This window comes from Trachemys scripta, chromosome 1 (assembly GCF_013100865.1).
Source record: "Trachemys scripta elegans isolate TJP31775 chromosome 1, CAS_Tse_1.0, whole genome shotgun sequence".
Classification (NCBI taxonomy): domain Eukaryota; kingdom Metazoa; phylum Chordata; order Testudines; family Emydidae; genus Trachemys; species Trachemys scripta.
In genome coordinates, this window is record NC_048298.1 from 302,157,385 (window position 1) to 302,185,372 (window position 27,988).

Consider the following 27,988-nt stretch of genomic DNA (forward strand, 5'->3'; position numbering starts at 1 on the left):
CCCCCCCAATGCCCCGCCCAGTACAGGTACACCTCTCCAGTACCCCCCCCAATGCCCTGCCCAGGACAGGTACACCCCTCCAGGACCCCCCCAATGCCCCTCCCAGTATCCGTACACCCCTCCAGTACCCCCCTATGCCTCACCTTGTGCACTTACCCAGTACCCTTCCCAGTACACATATACCCCTCCAGTACCCCCACTCCATACCCCGCCCAGTGCCCTCACCCGGTACCCTTCCTAGTACAGGTACACCCCTCCAGTACCCCCCCAATGCCCCGTCCAGTACAGGCACCCCTCCAGTACCCCCACCCCATACCCCGCCCAGTGCACTCACCCGGTGCCCTTCCCAGTACAGGTACACCCCTCCAGTACCCCCCTAATGCCCCTCCCAGTACACGTATACCCCTCCAGTACCCCCCATGGCCCACCTAGTGCACTTACCCAGTACCCTTCCCAGTACATGTACACCCCTCCAGTACCCCACCATACCCAGCCCAGTACACTCACCCGGTGCCCTTCCCAGTACACGTACACCTCTCCAGTACCCCCCTAATGACCCTCCCAGTGCACTCACCGGTCCCAGCCGGCGACTCCGCTCAGCCTCCTGCCGTTCACCCAGACCGGCAGGAAGCTGAGCAGGGCCGGTGGCCGAGATCCTGCCTGGCAAGGGGCCGGCCACCAGAACCGCAGATCGTCAGCAAGCTGAGCAGGGCGGCCGGGACCCCAGACCGTCAGCGGGCTGGTCTGGGGATCCGTCCGCTGGCTCCTGCCTGTCGGGGTCCCAGCCGCCGGCCCCGCTCAGCCTGCTCAGCCCGCTGCCAGCCGGGGTCCTGGCCACTGGATCTGCTCAGGCTCCTGGCGGCCTGGGTGAACGGAACCTCAGGCCAGCGGATGGAACGCTGGGTGAACGGAACCCCAGACCGGCAGGAGTCTGAGTGGAACTGGCTGGGACCCCAGCAGGCTGAGCGGGGCTGGCGGCTGGGACCCCGGCTGGCAGGAGCCGGCCCACTGCTGGCCCTGCTCAGCCTGCTACCAGCGGAGTGAACAGAACCGCAGGTCAGCAGCAGGCCCAGCGGCAGCCGGGACCCGCAGTCTGCCATTAAAAAAAAAATCGGCTTGCGTGCCACCTTTGGCAGGCGTGCCGTAGGTTGAGGACCCCTGTTCTAGTATATACTGTACTTTATGGTAATTTTCACTATATGCGATTTTCCTCTTACGTGGTGACTTTAGAACCTAACCCCCATATAAGATGTGACTCCACTGTAGTGTAAAAAATTTTGGGGGGGCACCGCTTTTTGGCACCCCCAAATCTTGGCGCCCTAGGCAGTCGCCTAGTTCGCCTAGTGATTACACCGGCCCTGACAGCATCCCCAGCCCAGGTGACGTGACAGCCAGTGGTAGATTTAGAGTTAATGAGGCCCCCCCAGCCCTATGCTCAGCTTCATTTTGGAGGCTTCTCCTTGGCACTCAGTCAAGAAAAAGAACGTTCTCTCTTATCTCTCCCTGCCCCGTTTTTCATTCTTTTTTTCTTCATCCTCTTCCCATAAGTAATAGGAAGTAAATGAAAATAAAGTGAGGTACCTTGATTGTTTTTGTAGTCTAACTTATTTTTCCACAGACCACTTGAAAATCACGGAGGGTCTCCACGGACCACTTAATGATCTTTCCAAATATTGTAAAAAAATGTTCGGGTATGGGGTCTGGCCAGGAGCTAGGGCGAGGGAGGGGGCTCAGGGTTGGGGCAGGAGGTTGGGGTGTGGAGCGCTTACCTGCAGCAGCTCCTGTTTGGTTCTCAGGATGGAGGTGAGGATGTGGGGGGGGGTGCAGGAGTCAGGGCAGGGGGCTGGGGAGCTGTGGGGGTGCAGGGGTCAGGGCTGGGGAGGTTTGAGGGGGTGAGGAGGGTGCAGGGGGCTGGGGAGGTGTGAGGGGAATGCAGGGGGCTGGGGGTATGTGAGGAGGTGCAGGGGTTAGGGTGGGCAGGGACTCGGGGGGTGGGTTGGGGTCATGGGGGTGCTCACACAGGGGGTTGGAGGGGGGTATGCCCCAATTCCAGCCCCTTCCCCAAGACTTCACCCCGCCTCTTTTCATCCTCCTCTCCAGAGCAGCGTGCTGTGGCTCTCGCCTCCTGCCTGCAAGGCTGATCCAGGTGATCGGTGGCAGGGAGGGAACACAGCATGCTGGGGAAAGGGGCGGGGCAGGAGCCAGGCTGCAGGCAGAGGCTGCCACGGAGCCCCAGCAGCGGCAGAGTCAAGCTTCTCTGACCCCACAGGAGAGAGTGGGGGGCGGAGAAGAGCATGCTGGGGCCCCATTTGACCGTGGGCATGGTGCCAGTGGCACCATTGTAAATCTGGTATTGTCCCCAGGTACCTCCTCCCAGTACCCCCCAAATACCTCCTCCAGTAACCTCAAATATTCCTCCCAGTACACACTCCTCCAGCACCCCCAGGTACCCCCTCCAGCACCTCCAAATATCCTCTCCCAGTATATACCCCCAGCACCTCCCGAAAATACCCCTTCCCAGCGCACACCCATCCCAACACCCCCAAATACTTCTTCCCAGTACATACATCCCTCCCAGCATCATGCCCCATACCACCAAAATAGCCCCTACCAGCACCCCCAAAATACCCCTTCAAAGTACTCACACCCTTCCTACATACCCATCTCTCAGCACATGCCCCCAAAATACCCTCTCTTGGGTGGATAAAAATGGATTAAAAATATCAGATTTTTTATTTAAACTGGATTTGTTTATTTTGTTATTTAAATTATAATAAGATTTTCTTCAAAATATCAAACTGTTACAAATATCTGAATTTAATACAAAATATACTAAGGCCTAAATTTATTATAATCTTAAAACATTTAAAGAAAAAATAAATACTGTATGCTGAACCAATGAGCCTTGATCAGAACTTTGAGTTAAAGGCTGCTTTTCTTGATAAAGAAAGAATTGGGGAAAACATCTAACTTTTGAGATCAAGCTTTATAAATATGGCAAAATAGTTCAAGTACTATAGTAAGGGCTTGTTTTGTTTAATAAAAATAAATTTTGTGCGCTGTTTCCTCTGTTTAATTAAATTTGTTACCATCCTAATGCAGCTTGACAAGTCTGAGCAGGGGATTGGACTAGATGACCTCCTGAGGTCCCTTCCAACCCTGATATTCTATGATTCTATGAAGTCATGAGCAAAAAGTTAATTATCTAGTAAATAAGCAATATATCATTCACTATTCTCTAACATACTAAAACTGTACAATCAATAAGAATCTGAAAACATTAAATGAAGTAATTGCTTAAGTACATGTATGTAGTTATAGTGTACTCTATTAGATAGCAAAAAAAGTACCAAATCTAGAATAAAGGCTCTAATTAGTTGTAAATCAATATGTTTTAATGATTATATCAACCAATGAGACTGCACTTTTCTTTAGAAAAGAACTGAAGTACAAATAGAAAAGTTGATTAAAATCAGTGATTTAAATCATTATAATTTAAATCAGCCCACTCTGACTCCCTCCCACATTCCCCAAATACCCCCCCAAAATACCCTCTCCCACAACAGGCCTGCACGTACATCCCAAATGCTCCCTCCCACACCATCTCTAGAATATTCCTTTCCAGCACACACACACACGCACCCAAAATACCTCCTCCCAGTGCACTTGTGCACAGAAAAAAATATCTCCCTGCTCATGTGCATGCACACTCCCACACAGCAAAATACCTTATCCCAGCACTCAGCAAAACACCTCCCTCTCAGCATGCACATGTATCCTGTCAACGTACACACACAGCAAAACACCCTCCTCTCTGGACACATACACCCTCCCCAGACACTGTAAAATTCATAGTAAAATACCCTCTCCCCGCTGTGCATGGTCCTTCCCAGAGATTGTAACACACACACACACAGAGCAAAATATGCACCCCCACCAGAAATATAAGCAGCAAAATCCATTGTTGTAAAAAGATACTTTTCTCTCCCCCAGCAAATGAGCATGGGTTTCTTGGGGGGGCAGATATGGCATTTAAAATGTTAGTCCATGGTACTAAATAAGGAAGACAAGGAGAACAAAGTTTGAAATTATGTGTATGTTTGGGGTAGCGGGAGTTTCATTTTTCTGGTCAGTAATTAGTGAAATAATACCAGGTTCTTTGGGATGGAGGATACATTTTGGTATTGAGCATGTGACATTCTTTATGATCAGGAACACTAGAGGAAAGGCAATGTGGTGGTGTGTAGGATATAGGATTGGGGACTCAGGTGACCTAGATTCTAATCCTGGTTCTGCCTCTACATTCATTTGTGACCCCCGGTTAGGAGTTGTTAAACCCTGAGTCCCAGCCTGGAGTTTCCAGCATCTACGCTGTGGGCCCAAGTCCAACCAACCATATCTCAGACTTCCTAGCGCCCTCCCAAAATGTGGCTGCTCTAGCCCTTTGTTCATGGTGCAGTGTGGGAAAACTTTACTGGCCACCAAACTTGACTGTCCAGAGGACAAAGAAAGTTGGCCCATGGGATACTTTTGGCAGACTCCCGGAGCATGCATCTACTCGGGCTGTGTCTATACTGCAAAGCAAGAGGGTTTGAATCCAGAGCCCCGGCTTGACTCGGGCTCAGACCCTCCATCCTGGTGGGGTCCTGGGAGCCTGGGTCTAAGTCCTCTGTTAGTGCGATTTGTGTGTAGACAGAAGGGAGGTTAGGCTTGAGCCTGCAGTGTGGACATACTCTATGAAATACTGCCACATTCCATATGCCTGTAGCAAACTCTTTACCTTACCATCCTCTCCCAGTCTGCCTGCTTCACAAACATCACCTTGGACAGAAAAAGCATTTTAACAGCTATCTTGGGATAGCCATAGTAAAATGCACTCTCCCCACACCCCTTGGTTTCTTGGTTGAGTGCATTCTCTATGCCTTTAAATGCCTTTGGAGGAGTAGGGAGAAACATCAGGATATTGTCCTAACTCACTATATACAGTAACAAGATTGTGCACACTTTAAACACTGTCAATAGCAAATCTTTATTTTCAACTTTTGTCAAAACAATATAGCTTGACAAGTGAAACCACTAATATAGATGCAGCTGTGCTCTAATATTACTGCATATTTGTCTGAACTTAGAGATGACAGAGCTTTCTAGTTTAGTTACTGAAATGACAATAGGACTTAACCCATATAACAGCAAAACTGCCAAGTATCCTCCTTTGATTGCTTATATGGGATTAAGTTTGGGTAGCTCATATTTTGAGGAAAATAAACTATTATTGTTATTTTGAGTCACTGATGTAAGAAATAGGTTGTATACTAAAGGACGATTTCAACCCTGGGATAAATGTGTGCTCCTCTCTATGGGCTTCCTACAGGTATGGTAATGGTCAAGTTTTAAGCATGTGTGCAAAGATTATGCATGGAAGTCTCATTCTTTTAAGTTCCAAGCTTCCTATATACCTCAGGGACATGAACTTCTAAGGACTTTGCAGAGATCTGATGCACAGACCTCAACTACTCTTGAGTGTCTTGGTGGACCTGAGTCAGTGTAGTATAAGTGAAAGAAAATATTCTAATCAAGGAGGGTGCCGGTAGCACCAGGAGAGAGGTTCCACTGTCAGATTTTCCATCCAACTTCCTTCATTTGTGCATGTAACTTCAAATGTTGAGACTTTATTTAAAAACAAAACCCACCCCTCCAGACAATGACAAACTATCTGGTCTTACAATGGTAAATCAGCTAGCTCACATAACTCTTTGGGGTTCTTTAAAGTAAGTTTAGCCCCTACATTTTAAAATATTTGAAAAAAACTCTTTATGATGACCCTTCAGAAGCCTGAAATGGTTTCCCTGCCAAACCCTTCTTTCTCTATTGTATGAACGCTTTATTAATTGTAGGGTCGCTGATGACTGTGCACCTTGAGTCTAATTAAATAAAAAAATACATGACTTTGCAAACAAATGAAAGGATAGTTTAAAAATTAGGGCTGCCAACCCTGACTTAGGTCTTTTTAACTAATGAATAGAGGTTTGTTTTTTCTTTTTTCCCCATTTTCTCAGAATGGCTGCCCTTTGCCTAAGGAAATTAATATATCAAGCCACAAGGAATGAAACTAGTTGCATAAGTAAATACTTGGACATTCCTTTGGTGCAAACCATGCAAAAGACAACATTCTCTCAAGCACTGATGGTGATGGCTGGTGCTAAAAGGAGACTTATGTTTGTACCGACAAAATCATTTTGTACAACTGAAGAAGCTGAAAAGAAACCAGAAGGAAAGAAAAAAAAAACAAATGTCCAAAGACCATTTGGAAGCATTGGGAGGAAAATTCCTCAGCAGATCATTCATGTAATTAGTGAAAATGGAAACAGCTTAGGAAATATGCACAGAGGAGATGTGATTCGACTCATGAATGAGCGTGATCTGAAGCTTGTTCCACTGTGTGAAAATGAAGAGCCTCCAGTGTACAGACTAATGACTGGGAAGCAGATTCATGAAGAGCAGCTCAAACGTAGAGAGAAGCAAAAAGCAAGTTCAAAAGCTGGTAGGTGTCTTGCTAATATAAATTAAACACTTCGAAAACTGCTGTATTAGAAGTAGTGGCAGTAAATCAAATCCAGTTTGTTACATCAATGTAAATCCAGAGTACTGTCATCACAGTCAATGTTATTTTAGATTTGCATGCTGAAAACGCAAAAATTGGTTTAGTCTAGTTAATGTAGAAAACCATTCTGTTATGCTCTCATAATTAATATTTTGGCTTCTGGTATTGTTTAAGTACTTATATAAATGAATGACCTAGATTCTGGTACCAGGGCATTCATATTGAATTTTTGTTCTTTTAAATGATCATTAATTTTTATCAGAGGGGTAGCCGTGTTAGTCTGAATCTGTAAAAAGCAACAGAGGGTCCTGTGGCACCTTTGAGACTAACAGAAGTACTGGGAGCATAAGCTTTCGTGGGTAAGAACCTCACTTCTTCAGATGCAAGTAATGGAAATCTCCAGAGGCAGGTATATATCAGTGTGGAGATAACGAGGTTAGTTCAATCAGGGAGGGTAAGGTGCTCTGCTAGCAGTTGAGGTGTGAACACCAAGGGAGGAGAAACTGTTTCTGTAGTTGGATAGCCATTCACAGTCTTTGTTTAATCCTGATCTGATGGTGTCAAATTTGCAAATGAACTGGAGCTCAGCAGTTTCTCTTTGGAGTCTGGTCCTGAAGTTTTTTTTGCTGTAAGATGGCAACCTTTACATCTGCTATTAGAAGATCTGGTATTACATCACCAACAGAACTCCACTGGCCATCACCTACAGTCCTCAGCTTAAACCTCTCCAACGCATCATCCGTGATCTACAACCCATCCTGGACAATGATCCCTCACTTTCACAGACCTTGGGAGGCCAGTCCTCGCCCACAGACAACCTGCCAACCTTAAGCATATTCTCACCAGCAACCACGCACCGCACCATAACAACTCTAACTCAGGAACCAACCCATGCAACAAACCTCGATGCCAACTCTGCCCACATATCTACACCAGCAACACCATCACTGGACCTAACCAGATCAGCTACAACATCACCGGCTCATTCACCTGCACGTCCACCAATGTTATATATGCCAGCAATGCCCCTCTGCTATGTACATTGGCCAAACTGGACAGTCACTACGCAAGAGGATAAATGGACACAAGTCAGATATCAGGAATGGCAATATACAAAAACCTGTAGGAGAACACTTCAACCTCCCTGGCCACACAATAGCAGATGTAAAGGTTGCCATCTTACAGCAAAAAAACTTCAGGACCAGACTCCAAAGAGAAACTGCTGAGCTCCAGTTCATTTGCAAATTTGACACCATCAGATCAGGATTAAACAAAGACTGTGAATGGCTATCCAACTACAGAAACAGTTTCTCCTCCCTTGGTGTTCACACCTCAACTGCTAGCAGAGCACCTTACCCTCCCTGATTGAACTAACCTCGTTATCTCCACACTGATATATACCTGCCTCTGGAGATTTCCATTACTTGCATCTGAAGAAGTGAGGTTCTTACCCACGAAAGCTTATGCTCCCAGTACTTCTGTTAGTCTCAAAGGTGCCACAGAACCCTCTGTTGCTTTTTATTAATTTTTATGAATGTAAACTTCTTTATAAATGATACAGTTTTCACAACTGAATATGCCATATCTATAAGAAGCATACTTTTGTCACTGACAGTCACAAAACATTGCTCAACATATAGGAGAGAAAATCTGGAAGCCTTGACAGCAATGTATTTACAGTGTTCCAAATGGACCCTTCCACTTTTTTATATAAAATAACCAAAATTATTCACTTTTTCCTCATAAATCATTCTATACCCGTAGTTTAAATTATTGGGTTGATAACTTGGCAAGATGGAGCACTTAGAGAAGGTGTTTGTATACAGTGATGTCTGTCTGTCTTGGGTTATCCTCATGCAAACTAAGAAATTGTTCACACTTTTTGATGTTTTTTCTGCTATTTACTACTGATTTGAGACAGGTGAGCTACCGCAGTAGCACCACTGTAACAGTTTTGGTTAGCTCTTGTTAAAACACCTACAAAAAGAAGTTTGTAATAATGGATATTTAAGAGCATATGCAGAGGGTGGGAGGAGAATGAGTTGTGTTTATGCTATTACAGGAACTTATTTCTAACAGAATTCAAGGCTGTGTGATCTTTTGAAACAGAATGGAGATGGAGTGGAGGGGGATGACTAATTTTTAAATGTTTTCCCACTTAACTATACAATGGGAAAACACTTAGCCTTCTTATATTTAAAAAAGCATAATTTGGGATTCATACATTTCATGGCCAGCTACACCTTGGAACAGCCTTATTTGTTAAGTACCTGAGTTGTACTCAGCCTCATCTGAGACAGACCTTGACCAAACCTGGTTAGTCTGAAGAATATGGATTGAGTGACTAGAAATGGTAACTTTAAGATTGTTATCCTTTCCACCACCACCTCACATCTCTAGTTTAATATTGGTTACTGGTTATGAGCCTTATGGAAAAGAGAGCTCTTTAAGAGGGATGTTGAAGGAGGAAAGGCCTGCCATCATGGTAATGGGAACATGTTCCGAGCAGCATAGGAGGGGGCAGCGTGGTAATGAGCAAGATATGGGGGGAGGGATAGCTCAGTGGTTTGAGCATTGGCCTGCTAAACCCAGGGTTGAGAGTTCAATGCTTGAGGGAGCCATCTGGGGCAAAATCAGTACTTGGTCCTGCTAGTGAAGGCAGGGGGCTAGACTGGATGACCTTTCGGGGTCCCTTCCAGTTCTATGAGATAGCTATATCTCCATATATTTAAATATGAGGACATAAGGTATTGTGAGCATGCAAAAATAATGATAAACAGGTAAGATAGGGAACTCTTAATGGAGTAGGAAAGATGGTTCGTAAGAATGAAGACACTTGTCTGACTTGTACTTTTCTCCTCCCTCCTCCCCCAAAAAAAACCTCCCAGTAGCCTCTGTGCATTAGAACACAGAATAGGGGTGTACACAACACTACTAAACTTAGTTTGAAGCCTATATATTATTGGTTATATTTTAACAGGGCCTGTTCAGCTGAAGGAGTTAACTTTTTCTGCAGCTATTGCAAAACATGACTCAGAGACTAAAATTAGACAGATTCAGCAGTGGATTGATAAGAAGCATCATGTCAGAATTTCTGTACAGCAAAGAAATGTTGCAGGTGGACCAGAAAAGATGGTAAGCTATATTAAGGTTTTTTAAAGTGTGGATCAGCCAAATGTATTACTTGGCACTGGTAGCCTTATTTGTTTCCAGGTATAATACTGCTTTCTTCCTTTGATAGTATACTCTTACCAGTATGTGATGGTTGTGACATTAGTACAGAGGGCAAAAACCTGTTTCCTTTTAAGTGAAGTTACTTCCATTTATCAGACACTACCATTCAGAACTAATTGTCTCTTCTCAGAGATAATTTGAACAATGTGTTTACACACATAAATCTCACACATTGCCTTGAAATGTTTTAACACTACATTATTCTAATGCATAGTTAGTTAAAGTAAGACAATGTGGAAGTTGAAGCTAAATAAGTTCAGACTGGAACTTAGGTTTAGCTGTTTAACAGTGAGAGTAGTTAATCATTGTAATAATTTAGCAAGGATTGATGGTGGATTCTTCCTCACTGGCAATTTATTAATGTAAGAGGTCTGTTTGTTTTTTAAGAGATGGTATAGTTCAAAAGGAATTACTCTGTGGAAGTTTTATGTCCTTTGTTCTACAGAAGGTTAGACTAGATCACAATGATCCCTTCTGGCTTGGAATCTATGACTCCCTTCCTCCAATATGCATGAAAGCTAGCTTATGGTACTTGGCCACCTTGCTGACAAATGCAAAGAATCCAGCTTCTGTCTCCCCACTCCTACTGGAGTACCTTCTTTAGCAATTCCGTTTACTGGAGGGTCAATAGGTGGCTTCTAGGGTATGCTTCCTTTTGTTTCAGTACACATTACTTTGCAGTGACTTACAGCTGATCATGGTGGGTCTATTTGCTAATTTAGGAGAACAGGACTTAGTATCTCACTGATGCAATTCTTTGTGTGTGTAAATGTTAATGATTTACTTTAAAAGTGGAACAAAATTTTATTGATACAGATTTAATGAAATGCTTTTTGCAAGTAAGATTGAAAAGAATAGGGCTCACCCTATTTGTGCAGGTATCTTCTATGACACCCTTCAGTCATTATGAATTGCTTAAGACTGAATTTCAGAGTAGAGAATTTCACTGTCCCTAACTGACAGATTCTCTACTTCTGACATTTTGTAACTTATTTTAGAAATGTTTCCTTCACTCAGGCACTAGTTGAGCCTACCATTGCAACTGCATGGCTAACCTTTTCTATTAAAAGATTTCATGGTCGCACTATGCTTCTAATAATTTCACTTAAGAATCAAGTGGAAAGATAATATAGGTGTAAAGGAGAATGTGCTTACTGGAACTTCACCACTGAAACAGCCTTCTAAAAAGGCTGTGGCACTTTAAAAGCCTCACTTACTGTGGTGATGAGTAGAGAAAGACAGAAGTGATTATCTCTGTGCTGCACTCATAGTCCAAATCAGAGCTAATGTTGTATCAGATTAACTGTAAGAAACGGCCATAGAGGTAGACCAGACTTAACATTTTAATCTCTCTTCACTTACTCTAAAGAATTATTAGAAATGGCCTGCTTAAATCCCATTGTTAATATAACCAAATTTTTTTTTGTTTTCAGCTGGCTTTCTTTGATCAGATTGTCAAGACTATGCCTGAGAAAGCTACTTACTTATCCCAGCCAAGAGTCACTAAAGAAGGAACGAGCACATGTGTTTTGAGACACATGTCAGAAAAAGAAGTTAATGAGTACAGGAAAATGGAAAAAGAAAAACAGACAGACATTCTGAACAAGGAGAGTGGAAATGAAACTACTGAGTCGAGTGAACTGCAGTGATTTTAACCAAACACTTGAAGTGACTATAAAACAAAATATTCAGTTTTCTACATAAGCCATTATAAACTGACCCATGTGATAATAAAGCAATTGTCAATTCTGGCTGAAGTTGTCTCCAGAAGTCTCTAGTGCAGAGTCAGTGTTTCAACAGTTGGTAACTCATTTTCTGCAGGTTTATTCAGAGCCTTATTTTCTGTTGCCGCTTCAACCTTTCGGCGCTGTGCTTTAAGAGGAATATATCCACTCAGACGAGAGGCCAGACTTCGTTTAGGACGAGTTTGTTTTGCCTTATAAAAGAGTCACAGTACAGTATTAGCAGCCTTCCTACTTTATAGATTAAAAAAATCCTGATCATCTGAACCAGGGGTCGGCAACTTTTCAGAAGTGGTGTGCCGAGTCTTCATTGTTTCGCATGCCAGTAATAGACTTCTAAAACGTTAATGTTTCTATAAGTCTATAATATATAACTAAACTATTGTTGTATGTAAAGTAAATAAGGTTTTTAAAAGGGTAGCGAGTGTGCCACTGAAAATCAGCTCGCGTGCTGCCTTCGGCACACATGCCATAGGTTGTCTACCCCGAACACTCAAAATTATTCTTTGCCCTCCTTTACAGTATTTAAATTCAGAAATACTCAGTGCCTACATAAAATAAAGTAGTGGCTAGACTAGCTTCCAACTTTAAAGACACTTTACATAATTGTACGTGTTTAAATTAATTTACTCTTTGCTCCTTGAAGAGAAAGGAAATGGCTCAGAGGTGTTTGCAGAAGTACTTGACTTACTTTTAAGTTCAGCTTTCCCTTGTCAGGATCATGTACAACAGCATGCCTTGCAAGACTTTGCTGCAATTGAGAAGAAAGTTATGTTGACATGACTCAAGAGAAGATATTCTGGATTTTAAAGCAGTCTACAATACCTACTTTCATTGCAAACACTTTTCCACAGCCAGCATAATCACAAAAAAATGGTTTTTTCTCCTCATGAAAAGAAAGAATATGGCTCTGAAGATTGAACACAGTTGTGTAAGTTCTCCCACAGCCTTCTCTTGGGCATCGACATACTTCTCTTTCTTCAGCATGTGTTTTCTGATGTTGTCGAAGGTAATCTTTGCGTTTGAATGTTTTGGAACATATACCACAGATTACTGGCTCTAGGTGAAAAACAAGAACAGAGCAACTTACTAAAGAAAAAAATCCAAATGAAGGTTCTGACTTAAATAACTCAAGTCAGTCCTTTAGAATGAGAGTCTCCAATTCATATTCAGTAACTGAAGGAAATTCAGGAGCTGTTTCATGTTCTCATCCTAGACTATTCATATCTTGTACTAAGGAACTATATCCCATTACACATGATCACATCAGTGGGCAAACGGGACAGACTTGAGTAGTACTTTTCAATTACAGATTAGCCAGAATGGTATAGAAGTATCTCATATTAAGCTGTATTAATTTGTAATTAATAAATTATATAGAGAGTAATTAAAGAAAATTTATAAAAATATTTAAAAAAAAAAGAGCAGGTTGGTAAAATGTTTAGTGAGATTTCCCTTCAAGTTAGTATTTGGGTTCTTACCCAATACATTAGAGCACTGAACTTAAGTCATTGTATAGAACTGTAAAAACAAGTTTTACTGAGCTTACCTGCATGACTGTCCTTCAGATGTTTTAGATGTTCTGTCCATGTTTTCGCAACAAATGAACAGTTGTCTTTTTTGCACACATATCCTATTAAACACATTGCTTAGGTTTAGAAAATACACTAAAATGTGTGAATTTGCCAGAGATCAGTCAACTAAATGTTAGATACACATATACACCTGCTCAATACAGGTCCAAGATAAGTGAAACTAAGTCATTCTTAACTTAGAATGCTTGAATGGTTAAGGAAACTAGTCAGCTGAGTGTGAGGTGTTTTTGAGAAGGTGTGGAGCACTCCCATCTTCTTCCAGACCTCCTCTTACCTGTCCCTCCCACAAAAAACAGTTTGCACTTAACTGACTTTCAGAAAGGAAGAATTTTGAAACTTGGCATAATGATATTTCTGAATCTTGAACAATCTGATTAAGTTTTATGATTGAAAAAAGTGTCACTAAGTGGATGAAATGGTTTTTAGCTAAGGCTAATGAATCCTTTTCCCACTTGGACATCACTATGCACTCACACAGCCTAACAGGCAAAGGCGGCTGCTGAGGTAATGTATCAGGAGATTAACATTTACCCCACCCCACCCACCCTCCAAAAACAAAAAAAGCTATTGTCTCTGTCAGAGCAAGAAGAGAGTTGGACAGAATGCAAGTCTCATGATTTTGGAGATTTTCCCTAACTTGCTAAAGTCTGCAAATTCTTACTTTCATTTAGAAAAATGAAATTTGCTACCAAGCTATAGTTAGCAGCAAGACTCTGAAGTTGCCCCTCCTTTACTCACTTCAGTTTTCAAGGCAGGAAAATGGAGTGCAACACAGGAGTTGTACACTTACCAGAAGATGTAAAATTAAAGTTTCTATAACAATGCTAATGCAGCCACACTGTTTTCATGCTGAGTGCATAAGCTATAAAAAGAGATCTGTTTTGTTAATGTATACCTAAAATCCACAGCATGTGCAGCATGGCTCAGTGTGTAAGGCTACTAGAACATGTTAGTGTTAATTTGAAGGCTGCAAGGGTTCGGAGAATTAGCTAGGATACACAGATACGGCATCAATTACCTATATAGCACACTTCCAAGTTCATAGCAGCCAAAAGCCACTGGCTATTTGTCTTATGTGAAAGGAGTAGTTCAGTCCAATTCTGAATTAAAATACCTCATTATGAAGTGGCATTGCAATTAGCTCCTTTGTTGGCACTCAGCAGAGGGCAAGGCCCACAGACTATCCTCAGTTCTTAGACGGCTTCCCACTAAGAAGTGAGATGGGGCAGAACAGCACTTAGGCACTCACACTGTAAAGCTGACTGGAACCAAATATTGGGCCTACAATGTTTAAGCTATTGGAATTGTACCTAGATTGTTGTTATTGTCCTCTTACATTCTACCAGTGTAAGCCACATACCAATCTTTGATTTGCTAAGACTCAAGTTTGCATCAGGTATGATTAAATTAGTTTAAGTCATTTGACTTGGAGTTAAAACTGAGCGCAATTCTATCTTTTATTAGGTACTGATAGGGCCCCCATCACTAATATCTGAGTGCCTCAGGAGCTAATGTATTCATTCTCAGCCTCCCTGTGAGGTAAGCAGGTACTATTATCACCATTTTACAGATGAGGAATGGAGTCAGAGGCTAGGGCCCAGATTTTTAAAGATATTTAGGCACTTCTCTACTCAGCATTGCAAGGCACAAATGACAGGCCAACTAAGTCATTTTCAAAAGAGACAAGGCATATCTGCACTGCCCTCCAATTTGGGCTAAGGTGGTGTGAATAGCTATGTGCTCCAAAGTGCTGTAATTCCCCTGTATGGATGAGGTGGGCATGAATTTAAAGTTCCTAAATTTGCATAGGAGATTAAGTTTTACTGAATGTTAATGGAACTCAGTGTATGTACCTAAATCACTTTTGAAAATGAGGCAAACTGCTATGTCATTTATGCCTTGCAATGCTGAGCAGAGCACAATTTTAGAGGTATTCAGGTGCCTAGTGCAATTTTCAGAAGTTGAGAGTTAGGCACCTGGGCACTTTTCAAAAATCCCACATCTGTATTTTTAAGCCCCTCAATAACTTTAAAAATTGGGACCTATGTGACTTGCCCAGGGTTACACAGGAAGCATGTGGCAGAACAGGGAACAGTATCTAAGTCTCCCAAGTCCTAGGCTACTGCCTTAACCACTGGGCCATCATATCAAAATAATCTCAGAGGGAAGGAAAGTGTGATCTGAGAAGGACCTACCTGAACAGTATGACTAAAAACACTTGGAGCTATTCTGCCAAGCCTGTGAATGTTCACTTACATTAAAAGTGAAGTTACACACTGAATACTGCAACACCCTATAATTACACCTCAGCCAGCTATCCAATTAGTCTGTGCTGTTTTGTATCAATTTAGACCATTTGGTTCGTGACATGAGGGCCATGTCTAGATCTGGTTGTAGATCTCCAAGCCCCCAGGCTACCCTGAAAAACAAGCTATTTTGTGGTACTTCAGTCACACTGAAGTAAGAGGGAGAACCAGATTACCTTCATGTATCTTCTCATGCCGTTTTAGTCTACTTGGAGTAGGAAAATGTTTTCCACATGCTTCATGACTACATCTAGGTGTTAAACACATTAAAAACAATCAAACGAGGCAAAGCAAAGACACTAATGAGCCAAAAGCAATTAGAAGGGTGCAATCAAATGTATTTTTTCAAAAAAAGATTCTCTATATTCTTTACAATTAAATAGAACACTACACAGTGCAGCGCTGATCAGCCTGATCCACTCAACAGCTGCAACTTTATGTTGTAATTATGAAACATTTTCTATGTATATAGCAAGTATCATTCAAGACTTTAAAAGCTTAGTTAAACCTCGTATCATCCCTGTGAGGTAGCTTCTCCTTCTGGAAAATGGGGATAGGTTAAATGATACATCCAAAGCAATGCAATAAGTCAATACCAGAGCTGGGGGTGGGGTGGGGTAAAACCAACAGGCATCTGTTTCCTGTTCTTGTAATCTAGCCAGTGGACTATGCTGCCTCCTTCAGTTATGCTATATATAGTTAGAAGTAACAATGACATTCATAAGAAAATTCCACCTATAAGAAATAAAAGACCCAATTTTGCTTCCATCAATATGGGTTTGCTTTGCTCATGGAGACATACAATTCCACAAAGGTAGTACTTTTCAGTCAAGCCAATTGTGTCCTTACACCTAACTCACTTTTGTTCACCACTCACCTGTGTGTTAATTAAGCAGTTAATCCCTGATGGGGAAGCAGGCAGGGGAGCCAACCTGGTAAAGGAAAATACTATTCTACCTATGGATTACACTTTATATGTAAAGTTTAAACTATACAGTTGGATGATGCTGTAACAAATCCAAAGCATTGAATGTACAAACTATTTCCAGTTATGGAGCACAGGACTGCTGCTCAGAATAGACTGGCAAAGTGAAGGGATAGTTCAACACATGCATATGTCTGTAGAGAAGTAAGCTGTTAAGCCTGAAGTTAACCTAACAGCATCCCTTAAAAATAAAAAGAAAAGCATGTTTACATATAAAAGGTCCATAATCAAAGTAGATTTGTATCATCCACCCACACTGAAGATCTCGTATCTTATTTCATTTAGATATTGTATATGGGAATATCTACAGTTTATTAAAATTATTCACCTACTTGAAAAAAGGTTCACTGGTGTGTTGACAATGATGAACTTTTAGCTGCTGATGTTTTCTAAAAGACTTGCTACAACCTTCAAAGGCACACTGTTTGGAAAATTAAGTTGGTTATGGTTAGAGAAAGGCCAATATGAGCCACAGGTTTTTGCTAATACTACAAATTCAGTACCAAATATGCAAGTGTTTTATAACAACATTTGAACATGCACTCACGTTTCCAGGGTCTGAAATATTTGGTTGACTAAATTAAGTGGAGGCTGTTTAATGCTAAGCATATATTAGCAAAGAGTTACTTACCACATACTGCTTTTGCTGATTTTCATGCTTGCGTTCAACATGCTTCTTTAAATTTGATTTTGTTGTAAATTTTTGATTACAGCCTTCAGCTGTGCACCTGCAAATAAATTATATTTTCTTAATACTGTATTCAGATAATCAGGAGAGTGAAGGGAAAGAGCTAGAGTTTAAAAAATATTGACTTGTGGGTATATAAAGAATTAATGAACCTACCAGTGTCTCCAAAATATTGCACAAACATTAATCAAACCTCACAACCATCCCACAGAGTATTATCTATATTTTAAAGATAAAATGGCAGGATAAGTGACTCATTTAAGGCTACAATGGAAATCCCTGTCAGAGCACAGATATTAAAATTTAGGGGTTCCTGGCTCCCAGACCATCACATACCCACACCAATTCTTGGAAGTTTGTACTTCGCGTTAGAAAAGTTGGAGTGCTTTATAGTATTATGATATTAAAAAAAATCCTGAAATCTTTTAATAAACAGTCTTATAATTGTACAGTTTCTTTCATCCTGAAAGCTCCAAGAGAGTTCAACCCACGTAGAAGTCACTTCACCCAATGAAATGGGTCAATATGTGGTAGTTTAAACAGCCAAGAGTAACACTACAAATTTACACAAGCACCAGTTTTCTCTGTTTTATGTCTCGTTTGAAAGAGAGGCCCTTCAGCAGTAGTGCTCCCTAGCTATGTTGGGACATTGGCTCACTTCTTAATTGAACAGGGGCTGCTAACAGGGAGTTTCGCAAGGGAGTTCTCCAGGTGAAGGAGGAGCAATACAGCACCCTTTTGGGGACCGTGTGCTGTGGCTGGCAGTTGGAAGGTTTGAAAGCTAGAAGCCTCTGGTAAGTGGCTGAGCCTTCATCAGTGGGCGGGGCATTCATACAGGCCAGGGCTTTATAAAGCAGCGCACAAGCGACCAGGGAGCTTTCCAAACAGGGGCTGCTAACAGGGAGTTTCGCAAGGGAGTTTGGAAGGGGAGCAGGAAGGGGGCGAGGGTTCCTTGCCAGTTCCATCTGTTTTCTCTTGATTCCCCTTAATACCTATAAAGCAACTACATTCATAACTTTTTGCTTAAACAACCCTTTCAGCTGACAGGGGGCTGCAGACGGGAGTTTGACAGAGGGAGGCTTACGATGGTTAGGAAGACCCGCAACACCTGTGCCAGCACTGCTACTGTCTCCTCCACCTGTGCCTGTAGCCAGACAGAGTGCCTAAGCATGGATGCCTCTACCCAGATCCTGGTGTGGTTTTGCAAAGACTGTAACTTGCAATTTCCACTTACTGATATCCAGGCTGGGGGGACCATCCAATGTGAGAGGTGCCTGCTGGTGGAATCTCTCAGGCAGCAGGTGGGAGAGCTACAGGAGGAGTTGGCTAGGTTGAAGAGCATCCGTATCCACGAGCAATTCCTCGACAGTGTCCATGTGGAGACAGCTGAGGTAGCTGTCCCAGTACACAGGACTGCTAATACACCACTGGTGGAGGAGGAGATGGCTCAGGGTGGACACTGGCAGCTGGTTACTTCTGGCAGCAGGCAGTGCTCCACCCTTGCTCCGAACCCTCCTGCCGTGGTTATAGGTAACCGTTATGCTCTTCTTGATACAGGAAAGAAGGAATCGCTCCCTACAGTAAAGGAGGAGAAGCCTCGTACCCCTAAGGCTGGAAAGTCTGCTGCCACCACTGCGAATAGGAAACGTAGGGTAGTGGTGGTCGGAGACTCTCTGCTGAGGGGGACGGAGGCGCCCATCTGTCGCCCTGACATTTCATCTCGGGAGGTATGCTGCCTGCCGGGGGCCCGTATCCGAGACGTTACGGAGGCATTGTCGAGGATTATCCAGCCCTCTGACTACTACCCCATGCTACTCATCCATGTGGGCACAAATGATACTGCGCGGTGTGACACTGAGCAGATCAAGAGTGACTACAGGGCTCTGGGAGTACGGGTGAAGGAGTTTGGAGCGCAGGTGGTATTCTCTTCAATTCTTCCTGTCAAAGGTAGGGGCCCGGGCAGAGACAGATGCATCATGGAGGTGAATGCCTGGCTGCGAAGATGGTGTCACCAGGAGGGCTTTGGCTTCCTAGACCACGGGATGCTATTCGAGGAAAGACTGCTAGGCAGAGATGGCGTTCACCTTTCGAGGAGAGGAAAGACCCTATTCGGACACAGACTGGCTAACCTAGTGAGGAGGGCTTTAAACTAGGTTCGACGGGGACAGGTGAGCAAAGCCCACAGGTAAGTGGGGAACATGGAGACCGGGGAGATGGGTCGGAAACAAGAGGGAGTGTGGGCTATATTGGCAGAGAGAAAGGAGAGTCAGGACAAAACTGGGAGGAAAGATCAAACCAGTATCTTAGATGCCTATATACAAATGCGAGAAGTATGGGGAATAAGCAGGAAGAACTGGAAGTGCTAATAAATAAATACAACTATGACATTATTGGCATCACTGAAACTTGGTGGGATAATACACATGATTGGAATGTTGGTGTGGATGGGTACAGCTTGCTCAGGAAGGATAGACAGGGGAAAAAGGGAGGAGGTGTTGCCTTATATATTAAAAATGTACACACTTGGACTGAGGTAGAGATGGACATAGGAGACGGAAGTGTTGAGAGTCTCTGGGTTAGGCTTAAAGGGGCAAAAAACAAGGGAGATGTCATGCTAGGAGTCTACTACAGGCCACCTAACCAGATGGAAGAGGTGGATGAGGCTTTTTTCAAGCAACTAACAAAATCATCCAAAGCCCAAGATTTGGTGGTGATGGGGGACTTCAACTATCCGGATATATGTTGGGAAAATAACACAGCGGGGCACAGACTATCCAACAAATTCTTGGACTGCATTGGAGACAACTTTTTATTTCAGAAGGTTGAAAAAGCTACTAGGGGGGAAGATGTTCTAGACTTGATTTTAACAAATAGGGAGGAACTCGTTGAGAATGTGAAAGTAGAAGGCAGCCTGGGTGAAAGTGATCATGAAATCATAGAGTTTGCAATTCTAAGGAAGGGTAGAAGGGAGAACAGCAAAATAGAGACAATGGATTTCAGGAAGGCCGATTTTGGTAAGCTCAGAGAGCTGATAGGTAAGGTCCCATGGGAATCAAGACTGAGGGGAAAAACCACTGAGGAGAGTTGGCAGTTTTTCAAAGGGACACTATTAAGGGCCCAAAAGCAAGCTATTCCGCTGGTTAGGAAAGATAGAAAATGTGGCAAAAGACCACCTTGGCTTAACCACGAGATCTTGCACGATCTTAAAAAATAAAAAGGAGTCATATAAAAAATGGAAACTAGGACAGATTACAAAGGATGAATATAGGCAATCAACACAGGAATGCAGGGGCAAGATTAGAAAGGCAAAGGCACAAAATGAGCTCAAACTAGCTACGGGAATAAAAGGAAACAAGAAGACTTTTTATCAATACATTAGAAGCAAGAAGAAGACCAAAGACAGGGTAGGCCCACTGCTTAGTGAAGAGGGAGAAACAGTAACAGGAAACTTGGAAATGGCAGAGATACTTAATGACTTCTTTGTTTCGGTCTTCACCGAGAAGTCTGAAGGAATGCCTAACATAGTGAATACTAATGGGAAGGGGGTAGGTTTAGCGGATAAAATAAAAAAAGAACAAGTTAAAAATCACTTAGAAAAGTTAGATGCCTGCAAGTCACCCGGGCCTGATGAAATGCATCCTAGAATACTCAAGGAGCTAATAGAGGAGGTATCTGAGCCTCTAGCTATTATCTTTGGAAAGTCATGGGAGACGGGAGAGATTCCAGAAGACTGGAAAAGGGCAAATATAGTGCCCATCTATAAAAAGGGAAATAAAAACAACCCAGGTAACTACAGACCAGTTAGTTTAACTTCTGTGCCAGGGAAGATAATGGAGCAAGTAATTAAGAAAATCATCTGCAAACACTTGGAAGGTGGTAAGGTGATAGGGAACAGCCAGCATGGATTTGTGAAGAACAAATCATGTCAAACCAATCTGATAGCTTTCTTTGATAGGATAACGAGCCTTGTGGATAAGGGTGAAGCGGTGGATGTGGTATACCTAGACTTTAGTAAGGCATTTGATACGGTCTCGCATGATATTCTTATCGATAAACTAGGCAAATACAAATTAGATCGGGCTACTATAAGGTGGGTGCATAACTGGCTGGATAACCGTACTCAGGGAGTTGTTATTAATGGTTCCCAATCCTGCTGGAAAGGCGTAACGAGTGGGGTACCGCAGGGGTCTGTTTTGGGACCGGCTCTGTTCAATATCTTCATCAACGACTTAGATATTGGCATAGAAAGTACGCTTATTAAGTTTGCGGATGATACCAAACTGGGAGGGATTGCAACTGCTTTGGAGGACAGGGTCATAATTCAAAATGATCTGGACAAATTGGAGAAATGGGCTGAGGTAAACAGGATGAAGTTTAACAAAGACAAATGCAAAGTGCTCCACTTAGGAAGGAACAATCAGTTTCACACATACAGAATGGGAAGAGACTGTCTAGGAAGGAGTACGGCAGAAAGGGATCTAGGGGTTATAGTGGACCACAAGCTAAATATGAGTCAACAGTGTGATGCTGTTGCAAAAAAAGCAAACATGATTCTGGGATGCATTAACAGGTGTGTTGTGAGCAAGACACGAGAAGTCATTCTTCCGCTCTACTCTGCTCTGGTTAGGCCTCAGCTGGAGTATTGTGTCCAGTTCTGGGCGCCGCATTTTAAAAAAGATGTGGAGAATTTGGAAAGGGTCCAAAGAAGAGCAACAAGAATGATTAAAGGTCTTGAGAACATGACCTATGAAGGAAGGCTGAAAGAACTGGGTTTGTTTAGTTTGGAAAAGAGAAGACTGAGAGGGGACATGATAGCAGTTTTCAGGTATCTAAAAGGGTGTCATAAGGAGGAGGGAGAGAACCTGTTCACCTTAGCCTCTAAGGATAGAACCAGAAACAATGGGTTTAAACTGCAGCAAGGGAGGGCTAGGTTGGACATTAGGAAAAAGTTCCTAACTGTCAGGGTGGTTAAACACTGGAACAAATTGCCTAGGGAGGTTGTGGAATCTCCGTCTCTGGAGATATTTAAGAGTAGGTTAGATAAATGTCTATCAGGGATGGTCTAGACAGTATTTGGTCCTGCCATGCGGGCAGGGGACTGGACTCGATGACCTCTCGAGGTCCCTTCCAGTCCTATAATCTATGAATCTATGAAAGACAAAATACTAGCAGCTGAATCACCAACAACCTACAGAACCTGTTTCTCTTAGTATTCCAAGTTCTGTCCATGCCCAATCCGGTTTAGCACAAAAGACCTGGCTGACCAAGTTAATATGGTTTTGCATTTTCCAATTTGGTTCATTTGCAAAAAAATGTAAGAATTACTTGATAAGTTTATTTGCACAGTTGCTTCAGTGACCTCATTAAGAGTAAGAAATACATAGCTACATCCCCCGTTTGTATTAGTAATAGAACTAGTTGGGAATTTTTTGACAAAACGATTGTGTTGTCAGAAAACGTCATTTTCTCTAAACCAAAACTTTCATGGGAGTTTACCAGATTTGATTAAAAACTTTCTTTGGAAAGTGGGAGACCAAGGGTCAAATCCCTGCTCTGAATCAGGCAAAGGTGTCTCATTCAGGAGGGGGGGGGGGGGGGCGCGGTGCGGCAGGAAAACAATTTCCTACCCAGCTCTAGTTAGTCAGGCATATAAAATTTTGTACATGGCAATATGCATTTTTAATATATTACAAAAATAAAAGGATGATTTCTGAAGATTTTAGTAGTACAGGAAAGTTAAATGACAGTGGCTCATGAAGAGACTTCCACTGGAAGAGTTTGAAAAGGTTAATGCTAGTTATTTGAGAAATGGGTGTCTCTTCCCCCCATCCCCCCGACAGTGAATGGAACATCAAAGGTAGTAAATCAGGTAGTCCTATTTACTTTCTCTCAACCTAAAAGCAAGGGACATCCAATGAAACTGAAAGAAAAATTTAAAATTGATCAAAGCAAAGACAGGCCAAGAGCTTAGTAGGATTCCAGTAAAGGATTTGGTATTTGTACTGAGAACATGCAAAATTACCTCAGATTAGATAAACTAGAACCCTCAGGCATCATTGCACAAGCCAACCACTAACTGCTTGGTGCTAGAAGGACAGGGTATTCCATAAACATCTACTATGGATTCCTCCCACCTCACCATCCTCTGAAGCATCTGGTATGGGCCACTGCCAGATACAGGATACCAGGCTAGATGGCTCACTAGTCTGAAGCATCATGCCAGCTCATGTTGGCTTCTATGACACTGAAATCATACTAGTGTTATACTTTGTTTGGCTTTCCTGAATGCAAGTTTTCTATTTCAGTGTGTTTCTATAGGACAGCAGCTAATCATCTTATTCAGTGCCTGAAGGAAAAGAGTACAATACTTACTCAAATGGTTTTTCTCCACTGTGCGTAAGTAAGTGACGGGTAAGATGGAAGTCTCTGGTGAAACCTTTACCACAACCATTATAATTGCAAACAAATGGTCTCTGACAGAAAGAAAGAGAGAGACTGCTTAAAAATCATACAAGTAAGTAATTTTAGGAGACTGATTTTCAGGAGAAGCAGCCCTTATGTTAATGAAACCAAGTAATTTTTTTCCCCCCATATAAACAGTGCATTTAAGAACCATGAGGAAAAAAAAATCAGAGCATACAGGGCACAGGTTTAGTCGGTGTTAAACCATTAACAGTTACAGAAAATGTTTAAAATATTCATTAATATGCACAAGTTTTCTCTTTAGAAAATTAAAGCACTTTAATATCCTCAGGTTGCACACATAGACTGTTATGGGAACCCATTTAAAATATTTTCCTAGATAAAAAGAGGTCTCAAACTTTAATCTGGATTTTTTTTAATTTAAGAAAATGCCAAAAATCTGTATCCATAAGACTGAGTTTATTTCTTGAGTTCAGACAAGTTTCTTATAAAATGATTAATGTTTCAGAATTAGCACAGGGTGATCTTACAATAGTTTAACTGAAAGACAGAAAAATACTAATGCAGTTTTTGTTTACATTGTGTATTTGACAGCATTTTGAGTATAGTCAATTTTACGAAAGTTAGTTTCCTCTTTTTGTGTGGTTTTTCCATACAGCCACATGGGAAAGCACACACACTTTAAAAATAAAATAGGGAAGTTTGATGGTTAAGCCACAAAATTTGGTAGGAGGACAGACACCTGAAGGACCTGGATCTACTTTTAACTAACTAGATTTCAAATAGATAGTGTCCTTTTAAATTGTTGGAGGCTATTAACGTGGTACAATGCTTTCTATTTCTATAGATTCTTTCACCCAAGGAGCTTGAGGAGTTATCAGAGGTTTGTAAAGTGCTGTGGAGATGTTACCAATCCTGCAATTGACTATGCAATCCCAGGGAGCCCCAAATGATTTCACTAGGGAAAAAGGACAGGGAAGGGAGTCTGTTCAAAGTCAGTTGAAGGATCACCACCTCACAGATAAGGCGACTAAAGCACAGAGAGGTTAAAGTGCAATGTGAGTGGGAGCTTTTTTTAAGTGACAATTTTTTAAAATCAATTTTCTGAGAGAACATCCTTTGTTATACCAGGATTTTTAAAAAATTCTTGTAATTTAAAGGGCAATTTAGTGTTTGTGTTTTTCTGTTATGTTTAGAAAGGGCTTCTTAACCAGTCTGAGCATACCATCACCAAACATGCTCAGTCACCCCTTCCCCACTAATTCACACTCTTGTCTGTGACTTGGTTACTTCCAGTTTAAATTCTACTGTTACTATGAATGGTAAACATCCTCTTGCAGAACCTAGGGAAGGGTGTGCACCCTCAATAAAAGTGAAATCACCTAGACAGTGTTGCCAAACCTTCAAAATAAAATGATGAGAAAAACAAGGAGTTTTTTATTATCTCTCTCACTCACAGTAATCACAGTGGTTGCTTGTGACAACAGCAGACACCAGGTGAAAAATGTGATTTCCAAATTGATACTGCCCAGCAAAATTATAAATGGTACCCAGGAGTCCCAATGCACATTTACACAGCTGTGCTCAGTAAATGCTGCATGCCTAGTGCATCACTTCCTCTGAACTGTTTCCTGTTGAAATAGGTCACCGCCTTGAAGAGAAGGCTCTGCTCCTTGCCCTAAAGTTTCTTTATATCCCTCAACTCCTGCCTTATGCCATTGCAAAATGCCCAGTTAGACACTGCTGCCCCTCCCCAGGGCTATGTTATGGGGGGCAGGGCAGGAGGGTCCCATAAAGCACACAATAGGGCAGCTTGCACATCTGAGGCACAGGCCCCTGGCACACACCAGTCCTGGGGGCTCTATGGGATTATGTGAGCAGTGCTAGCAACTTGTCTTCAAAGCACTTCAGGCATCTTGTGACAGTTCCTCAGGCAGGCAGAGGCATTAGGCACAAGGCACATGTTTGCTAGCCCCATACCAGCTGCACCATGCAGACTGCCTGCTTCTTGCCCACAGGCAGCCCTTGCAGCCTCATGTGCGTGGCCCCAGGTGGCAGCGAACCAGGCCTGGTTCATCTGGCAGGTCACCCTACCAGGGCAGCACAGCAGGCAGAGGCGCCCACAGCTCTGGGATCTTGGGGTGAGAGGCACTGAGTAGAGCCCACCTCGTCCCCACCCCAGGAGAGCAGGGCTCCATAGGTGGGCAGCTCGCCCCAGCCCCGCCCCCTCCCGTGCCAGCCCTGGCCCCGCCCACTTACCAGCCCCACCCCGCCCCCTCCTCCTGGCCCCGCCCTCTCACCTCCCCCGTGTGCCGGCAGAGGTGCGCGTTCAGCCTCCAGGCCTTGCTGAACGTGGCCTCGCAGTCGGGGAAGGAGCAGATGAAGCGCTTGGCACAGTCCGCGGGGGGTCTCGACTCCCCCATAAGGCCCCGCACAGGCAACCGCCGGCTCTGTACACACTCAGCCGCCGCTCCTGCTGCAGCCTCCTCCTCATCCCCAGCCATGCTGACACCACGTGATGCGCTTTTATTCTTGGCGCCGCCCGGCGTCTTTTTCCTGTCCCCTCTCGGCTCCTATCCTCCAGCGCGCGCCCCCTTGACCTCTGTGCGCTGCCATTGGATTGGCCCCTGCTGTGCTGTGTGCGCGTGACAACGAGGCGCCTTGTCCCGCGGGCGTCACGTGCTCCCGAGCGAGCGTCAGGACGCTGCCGGGAGGCGGTGCTCCCTGGGATAAAAGTGTGTGCGCAGGCGCTATAGCCTACTATGCTTCTCTCCCTATGAGCGTGAGGGCGGGGTGAGAGCTAAAGGAGGGAGGCGGAGACTGAGACCTGCTTTAGGGGAGTGGGCTGGGACCGTACAGCTGTGGGTTCGATTCTAATCTCCGCTGTTCTGTGCCTGATTGGCCATAGCAGTCGGAGGCGGCAGGAATCGGCCCTGGGCAGCCTGTGTAGAGGATTAGCTGTGGCTCCCTCTGTCAATATGCCTGGTACTGTTTCTGGGCGAAGGTGTGTTATCAGCAGTTGGATCAATAGTGCAAAAAGTTAAGGTGCATCTGATGTTCAAGAAGGGGCCTGATTACTTGCTATCTAATCCTTGGGCAATGGGTACCTCTCAAACTCCCTACCTGGGGTGCAAAATACAGCATCCAAGGTGTGGGGGGGTGTATTTATTTATATAAACCGCCTCAAACACCAGTTACCACCACAAGTTAGGATAGCTGTATTGAGTAAGCAATGCCATGGGGCACAAAGGTCTTTCACATAAGAAGATTTGAGGTACCATAGCTGAATGTTTAAGATTATTCTTACACACTTTAGCTTCTCCATTGTTAGTGTGTACCCAATTTTAGATGCTATAAAACAGAAACAAGTGTTGCAATTAAAATGTTTTATATTCTGAGCTCTAGTTAGTAAAAATCCACCAGCAAAGGTTTCTTTCTTGTTTATTATGCAGCCCTCAGAGAGCTCATGCTATATTGAATAACCCTGGTTGTCACCTTAGTTTCCTACTCATGCATATAAACAAATTCTGTCTGTCTTCCTATGCCTTGCTCAGTCTGTTACTTCATGTATTAGCCATCTTGGATTCTAATCTGATCTTGCAGTTAGCATTGTTTAATCTACTGACAAAGTCATTCAGTTCATTGTTAAACTTTAAATTTTAAGGCCATTCTACTCATATACAGAAATGGATATCTCTATATAGAGACTTTGAAAATCAGCTGGCCTTCCAGGAGTAATTTTTTTTTGTTGGTGAAAAGACAGGTTGAGTGTATAACTCATCTTCAAAAGAGGACACAGATTCTGAGTGTTTAAATTCATCCTCTTCTGGTAGCTTGGTTTTATTGGTAACTCAAAAACAATAGCACAGCATAAACCTCAGCCTAAACTTCCTTGCAGAGCTTGGCTGTTTCTCCAATTGATTTTCTCCAGTATTTGCACTGCCCTAGTTTCCAGAGAGCCCTTCTCACATCCCTTATATGCAGGGCAAGCTGTACCTGCCACTATCTCAATAGCAATCAGTCAACATATCCATGCATGGTTCTAACTTCTACTAACAAGGTGAGGCAAAAGAAAACCCTGCTAGAGGAGGGATGATGGGAAATCATTAGTATAAATGTTTCTTTCTTGTCCTATCCCAATAATGCAATATTTCTAGAAGTGGTGTCTCACAAAGCTTTGGGGGAATTACTGAGCTGGTCTCTGAGAGGCTCTTTGTATTAGCCAGTTGTCCACAGAGGGAAAACATTGGAAAATCTGTGGAGTAATAGGTTGTTCTGATCTGAAAAATGTGTTCTGAATCAAAAGACTTCCAATAAGTCTGCCCCTGCTGTGGGGGACCGGGGTTTGGTTTCTACCCAGTCCCTCTCTCTCTGGAGTTTTGAAGCACTTAACCCCTAAGGGAAGGGCATTCCT

The 27,988-nt window shown here is 43.1% G+C and overlaps 2 protein-coding genes across 2 annotated transcripts in view; one reads left to right on the forward strand and one right to left on the reverse strand.

Moving 5' to 3' along the window:
* MTIF3 (mitochondrial translational initiation factor 3) overlaps positions 1–11,586 on the forward strand; it is a 12,605-nt gene extending 1,019 nt beyond the window's left edge. The window contains exons 2-4 of the mRNA XM_034758707.1: positions 6,057–6,541; positions 9,582–9,736; positions 11,269–11,586. Coding sequence (XP_034614598.1) covers positions 6,058–6,541; positions 9,582–9,736; positions 11,269–11,484 — 855 coding nt within the window. The 5' untranslated portion in view covers position 6,057 and the 3' untranslated portion in view covers positions 11,485–11,586. The remainder of the gene's footprint in view (positions 1–6,056; positions 6,542–9,581; positions 9,737–11,268) is intronic.
* Positions 11,472–26,281, reverse strand: GTF3A (general transcription factor IIIA). Its single transcript, XM_034758706.1, has 9 exons — positions 25,875–26,281; positions 23,524–23,624; positions 17,095–17,191; positions 16,796–16,884; positions 15,655–15,728; positions 13,127–13,210; positions 12,407–12,636; positions 12,269–12,328; positions 11,472–11,771 (listed from the first exon to the last, which is right to left on the reverse strand). The coding sequence occupies exons 1-9, from the start codon at positions 26,076–26,078 to the stop codon at positions 11,610–11,612; spliced, it is 1,101 nt and encodes a 366-aa protein (XP_034614597.1). The 5' UTR covers positions 26,079–26,281; the 3' UTR covers positions 11,472–11,609.
* Positions 26,282–27,988: the final 1,707 nt, after the last annotated feature.

Excerpts from the sequence above, each read along its gene's own strand:
- GTF3A (XM_034758706.1), bottom strand. The coding sequence starts at position 26,078 with ATGGCTGGGGATGAGGAGGAGGCTGCAGCAGGAGCGGCGGCTGAGTGT. Across the intron at positions 23,625-25,874 it reads TCTGCCGGCACACGGGGGAG|AGACCATTTGTTTGCAATTA; the intron begins GTGAGAGGGCGG and ends TCTTTCTGTCAG. Across the intron at positions 12,329-12,406 it reads GAAAAGTGTTTGCAATGAAA|CAAAGTCTTGCAAGGCATGC; the intron begins GTAGGTATTGTA and ends TCTCAATTGCAG.